We start from the raw sequence: 6,217 nt of genomic DNA on the forward strand, positions 1-6,217 counted from the left end.
ATGGGCACAATTGTGCTACAGGTCTAAGCTCGCGGCACGTAACCGAGGCGGAGACAGAGGGTGTACAGCCGGAGGAGAGGGTTGCTAGGGACCTCCAGGAGAGCCCGCAGAACTCCATAGGTAATGCCATCATCCCCTGGAGATGTTGCCTTACCCCTGGCAAGGGCACGTCGCAGCTCGTTGTCCGTTACGGCTACATCATCCTCTTCATCCCTGTTCAGCAAGGCAGCGGTGAGACGGAGTGCACGGTAATTATCCTGGGCGGAGAGAGCGGCTTGCACGTGCGCTGGGAGGTTGGTGACGCGAGACTGTGCTGACCATTCATCGATAAGATTTTGTGCGTAGTGAGCAGGGCTGTGGTGGAGGGCACTAGGGGCTTTCTTTTTCACAACCTTGTTGATTAGGTGCCACATGGAGGCAACACTCGTTTGATGGTTGATGCTGTCAGTGAGTTTGTGCCACGAGTCTGTCTGCACACAACGCTGCAGGGCAACCAAGTCATCCCTTGACAGCTGATACTGGTGTAGAGTATCGGGACATGGGCGTTGCTGAAAGACGAGGCCGTCCTCCGTCGCCTTCCTCTCCGCCAGAGCGATGCGGTCATCCAGGGTCCAGGTGGGGGCAGCAGAGCGACGCCTAATGTGTGGCTTACTGACTTAGCGAGTATAGAAGGCGTGCGTGGCATTGGCAAGTGAAGAGTATAACTTTTCAGGGCAGTGAAGGTCAAATGTAGGAAGTTGACTAGACATGTAAGAAATGAAAGTAGGACGGTACTTGGGTGGGATTGTAATGCGAGAGCGGGTTTGGGCTGGAGTATGTGTGGCAGGAACGGAGTAATGGACACTGAGAGCAATGTGGTCAGAGAAGAGTGCCAGAACCGATGAGCACCTGACCTGGGACGCCACGAGTCCACAGGTAAGGATGTGATCTAGTACACCGCCCCGAGCGTGGGTAGCGCCAGCAGTGTCCCATCGAGTCAGCCGATTGCGACGAATGTAGTCCAGGAGATGAGTCCCGTTGCGATTGACAGTGCCAGAGAGGTCTCCTAGGGCAAGGTGTCTAGCGTTGAAATCCCCCATGTACACCATGCCACGAATGGTAGGAGCTGGGAGAACATTAGGATCCATCCTGCCCGGTGCAGAGTACACGTTGCATATCCGTACGGTGCCCGCCCCAACAGTGACCTCAAAAAGCTGGAAATTTGTGTCACCGTCCACAGAGTTCTGAAGGAAACGATGCTGAACAGAGGAGTCAAAATAGGCAACAAGTCCGTGTCGAACCCGATGAACATAGGACACGTAGCCGCTGAGCGAGGGTGCCTCCCCCACAGGTAGAGCGTGGCCAACAAATGCCTCCTGGATGAAGATGACTTCTAGGTGGTGACGGTGCACATATCCCTTAAGTGCAGTAAGCTTAGCCCAATTCGTGATCCGGCAGGCATTCCACGAGAGGACATGGAGATCAACCAGATTATCGAACATGGCCTTTAGGAGGACGGCGGGCAGATGATGAAGTGACAGTGGCGCGAGCACGGCCGGGTGCCGCGCTAGGTAAGGGAGGGTCCCTGGCGAGAGCAGGCAGGTTGGTGAGGAGTGGGGTCATGGAGCTCAGCTTCTCCGTAATTGTAGCGATGGAAGCAATGACGACTTGTTGAGACTCAACCAATGAATTCAAGGTCGCCTCGAGCGTGGCCTGCTTGGCAACTAATGTATTTAGGCAAGTTGTAAGTGCCTCAAAACGTGCATTGAAAGCAGAAACCTGAATTTTGAGAGAGGCAACAGCGTCCCGAAGTGCAGTCACTTGCGGGGAGTCAGAGGTGGCTGGCGAAACACGAGGAGCGGCAGGAAGGCTTGGTGGTGGCGGCGGCGCTGGGTGAGTCGGGCGCGAGGCAGCAGGGGCCACATTGGGCTGGCGTCTCGCGCACCCATGCCAGACGTTCACTCCTGCTTGATGACAGCGGGGACATTTCCAGAGCGACGTGTCCGGAGGCGGGGGCTGTGGCTGAGTGGAGGCGGAGTCAGAAGCAGTAGAATCCGAGGGAGGGTTGCGGTGTGGGCAGGTGCGTGAATCGTGAGGGCCAGAGCACCATGCGCAACGCTCAGCCGCGGAACAGTACTGGGATATGTGGCCGAGGCCCAGCATCGGAAGCACCATGGTCGCTCGTCCTGCATCCTGCGAAGCTCACACGGTGGCAGGCACGGAAGGAAGCTGAAGGTGACACTCGGGGGCGGTGGTTCAGGAAGGCTCCAGGTGACGACCAGGCGGGGGAGGGGAGAGCCATTCTGGTAAAATCGGCGAGCAGAGTAGATGCCCGGCAACTCCTTGGCCAAGGCAGGGTCAGCACAGACAGGGTAACGAACTAGGAGGTACGTGGGAAACTTACGAGGCCTTTCTGGAGAGTCTTGGAGCTCGAGGGTGAGGGATAGAAACTCCCCACTCGTTACGCTGTCGATGACATCCATGCGGCGGCGGGAGACGTATACGAAGCGAGACGTTATGGCTGCTATCTTGACTTCAGCCTGATCACGGTCAAGTTGAAAATTTCGGGTGACTTCGGACAACCAACGAGGCTTGAGATCTACTGTCGGGTTGTCCTTGAAGAGAAGCTTGACGCAGTCAACCCTGGGGGCGAAGTGGAGATCTCAGACAGGGTGTTGTTGTCCTTGGCGCTCTGGTGGCGTGGATGAGAGAGAGAGAGAGAGAGAGAGAGAGAGGATAGACAAACAGACAGACATAAACATAAGCCGCACGGGAGTAATTCAGTTGGGATTATTATACTCGTCGTCAACAGGTCACGGGGTCATTCAAAGGGCCCTGCCGTCACCGCCCATCTTCCTGCCGCGCTTGGTGGGGTCAAAGGTCATCTCCAACAGGAACACCAGCAGGGCCAACACGATGCCTGCAGGAGGAGGAGAAGAAGGAGGAGGAGACCAATACATATACATTGGCTGGAGTAGGTAGGAAAACACCTACCGAACGGGCGCAAGCCACTCCCGGTGAGGTATATATGGGAAGTGAGGAGGGTGCTGAAGCCCTCCAAAGACCGTTCCCATGGCCTCATTAACCGTTTCCCTATTGTCTCATCAACGCCAGAGAGTAGTTCAGCATGCTCTCTACAGACAGATCCTCCCTCTATCCACACCACACTACATTCACACAACACACACACCTTTTCCAAAAAATTCAAAATTCAAAATAGCGCACCAAAGCAATGCCTCGAAGTCCCCGCCTGGGGGGGGGTGGGACCACAAAGTCCCCCACGGAGGACTCACCTTCTGGCTGCCGACTTAAGAGGTGTCTTGATAACTCCTCGAACCTATTTCTTATCAATTTCTGCAACATTCGCGATCTTCGTTATAATTTTCATTCTGTGGAACACCATCTCTCCTCCTCTAAACCTCACCTTCTCTTCCTCACCGAAACACAGGTTTCTGAGGCTACTGACAGCAATCTCTACTCTGTTCCCTCCTACTATCTCTATCCTAAATCTCAATCCAAAGCTGGATGTTGCGCCTACGTGTGGAACGACATCACTTGCTCTCGTGCCCACGACCTTGACGCTTCAAAATTTTCCACCATCCGGCTAAGACTTCATCGTCATTCTACTACTAAATACATCTGTGCTGTTTATCTCTCACCTAACTCTGCTATGTAAAATTCTTTGACTACTTGAACTCCAAAGTGGAGCACATCTTGACCCACTCTCCCTTCGCTGAAATATCCATCTTGGGAGATTTCAATGTTCACCACCAGCTTTGGCTTTCATCCTCTTTCACTAACCAGCCTGGTGAACAAGCCTACAACTTTGCTCTCCTCAATGACCTAGAACAGTTGGTTCAGCACCCTACACGTATTCCCAACCGTCTTGGAGACCGGCCCAACATACTAGACCTCTTCCTTACCTCTAACCCATCTGCTTACTCTATCAAACTGTTCTCTCCGTTGGGTTCTTCCGATCATAACCTTATTTCTGTATCCTGTCCTATCGCTCCTGTACACCCTCTGGACCCACCGAAGAGGCGATGTTTCTGGCATTTTGCTTCAGCTCGGTAGGACGACCTGAGGATGTACTTTTCCGATTTCCCGTGGAATGATTACTGCTTCCAGGATAGAGACCCCTCTGTGTGTGCCCAGCACATCACAGAAGTGATTGTTTCTGGAATGGAGGCATACATTCCACGTACTTTCTCTACTCCTCATGCTAAAAAGCCTTGGTTTAATCACGCTTGTTCTCGTGCTGTCAAAGATAGAGAGGCAGCTCACAAAAGATACCAGAGCCTTAGAACTCCCGCTAACCATGATCTTTACATTTGTGCTCGGAATCGTGCCAAATATATTCTCCGACTTACCAAAAACCCCTTCATTGATAGAAAATGCCCAAACCTTGCTTTTTCTAATTCTACCCGTGACTTCTGGCATCTAGCCATAAACATATCCTCCAACTTCACTTCTTCATCTTTCCCTCCTCTCCTTAGTCCTGACGGCAGCACCACCGCCTCATCTATCTCTAAGGCTGAACTCTTCTCTCAAATTTTCTCTAAAAACTCCACTCTGGATGATTCTGGGCATATTCCTCCAACTCATCCCCCCTCTGACTATTTTATGCCTGTTATTAAGATTCTTAAGAATGATGTTTTCTATGCCCTCTCTGGCCTCAATCCTCAGAAGGCTTATGGACCTGATGGAGTGCTTCCTATTGTCCTTAAAAACTGTGCTTCCGTGCTGACATCCTGCCTGGTCAAACTCTTTCGCCTCTGCCTGTCAACATCTACCTTTCCTTCCTGCTGGAAGTATGCCTTCATACAGCCTGTGCCTAAGAAGGGTGACCGTTCCAATCCCTCAAACTACCGTCCTATAGCTTTGCTTTCTTGTCTATCTAAAGCTTTTGAATCAATCCTTAACCGGAAGATTCAAAAGTATCTTTCCACTCCTGATCTTCTATCTGATCGCCAGGAGAGTGGGGCACGTTGAACATAGGGGCACATTGAACCATTGGATTTTTCAGGAATAGTTTGTCTCCCAATCAGCAGATGTCTCTTGTGTACAACGCTCTTCAGAAGCTCCACTCAAGCACCAGTTGAGTGGCAGCCTTCATTGAGGGAGGACGTGCTGGTTTTTTTTTTTTTAATATTTGACCTACTTTGTTCATCTGTTGAGGTAAGTACCAAACCTTCTAACACTTTCCACATAACTGATGCTTATGATCAAATTGTTCGAGTGAGTTACGTGGTAAGTGAAGTTTATTACAGGATACCAAACAAATTTGAATTCAACTTTGCTATTCTCTGAAACACATGTTTTTGTAATGGCTGGAAATGGGGCACTTTGAACCATTAAAATAGGGGCACATTGAAATATGGTTCAATGTGCCCCACAATACTGTTCAATGTACCCCATAGCATTGTAATTGATTTGTTCTTATTTATAGGCCTACTGTTATGATTTTCATTATTATTATTATTAATATTGTTATTATTATTGTGAAAATTATTATTATTATTATTATTATTATTATTATTATTATTATTATTATTATTATTATTATTATTAGGTAATGTTCTAGTTGTTGTACATACTGACTATTAATAGAAAATAATAGGCTAAGTGGTTCCTAATGTTTAACATCTAATGAATGAGCTTGATGTTGTTTTCATTTCAGGAAATGGTGCGAAAGTATCTTGCAAAAACTGATCGAGGAAGAGCCGATGGGAACTTAATGGAGAGAGCTGTTGACGAAGTTGTCAAAGGAAAGTCCATCAGGGAAGTTAGTCGTTTGCTGGATGTAAACCGGATTACATTGTCAAGATATGTTAAGAAATTCCAAGCAGGGCAAGCTGAAAAAACAAAAGACTATGCTCCTAACTACAATACCAGACAGGTTGGTTGACTGCCTTATACATGTTAACTGAATTTATTATAAATGCATGCTAGAAATGGAACAGATATTATATTTTCATTGACAATATAATAATGATGATAATAATAATAATAATAATAATAATAATAATAATAATAATAATAATAATAATTATTATTATTATTTTTTTTTTTTTACATTATGAGTCATTCATACCAAGAAGAGTATTAGATTTATTTGTCTTAGCACTTATTATTTTGTGATACTAGTCCAGTCAGGTAGGCAAATGCTGCTTACATTATGAGTCATTCATACCAAGGAGAGTAGGTATTATAGCGTTTATTTTACATGTTTACCTTC

At 48.1% G+C, this 6,217-nt stretch overlaps 1 protein-coding gene across 1 annotated transcript; it reads left to right on the forward strand.

The window, feature by feature from the left end:
- The first annotated feature begins 3,960 nt into the window (after positions 1 to 3,960).
- On the forward strand, positions 3,961 to 5,963 carry LOC127003116 (uncharacterized). Its single transcript, XM_050869527.1, has 2 exons — positions 3,961 to 5,157; positions 5,660 to 5,963. Exon 1 carries the CDS (start codon positions 4,066 to 4,068, stop codon positions 4,969 to 4,971), a length of 906 nt encoding a protein of 301 aa, XP_050725484.1. The 5' UTR covers positions 3,961 to 4,065; the 3' UTR covers positions 4,972 to 5,157; positions 5,660 to 5,963.
- The last annotated feature ends 254 nt before the right edge of the window (positions 5,964 to 6,217 follow it).

Source organism: Eriocheir sinensis, chromosome 24 (genome assembly GCF_024679095.1).
Source record: "Eriocheir sinensis breed Jianghai 21 chromosome 24, ASM2467909v1, whole genome shotgun sequence".
In the NCBI taxonomy this organism is placed as follows: Eukaryota; Metazoa; Arthropoda; class Malacostraca; order Decapoda; family Varunidae; genus Eriocheir; species Eriocheir sinensis.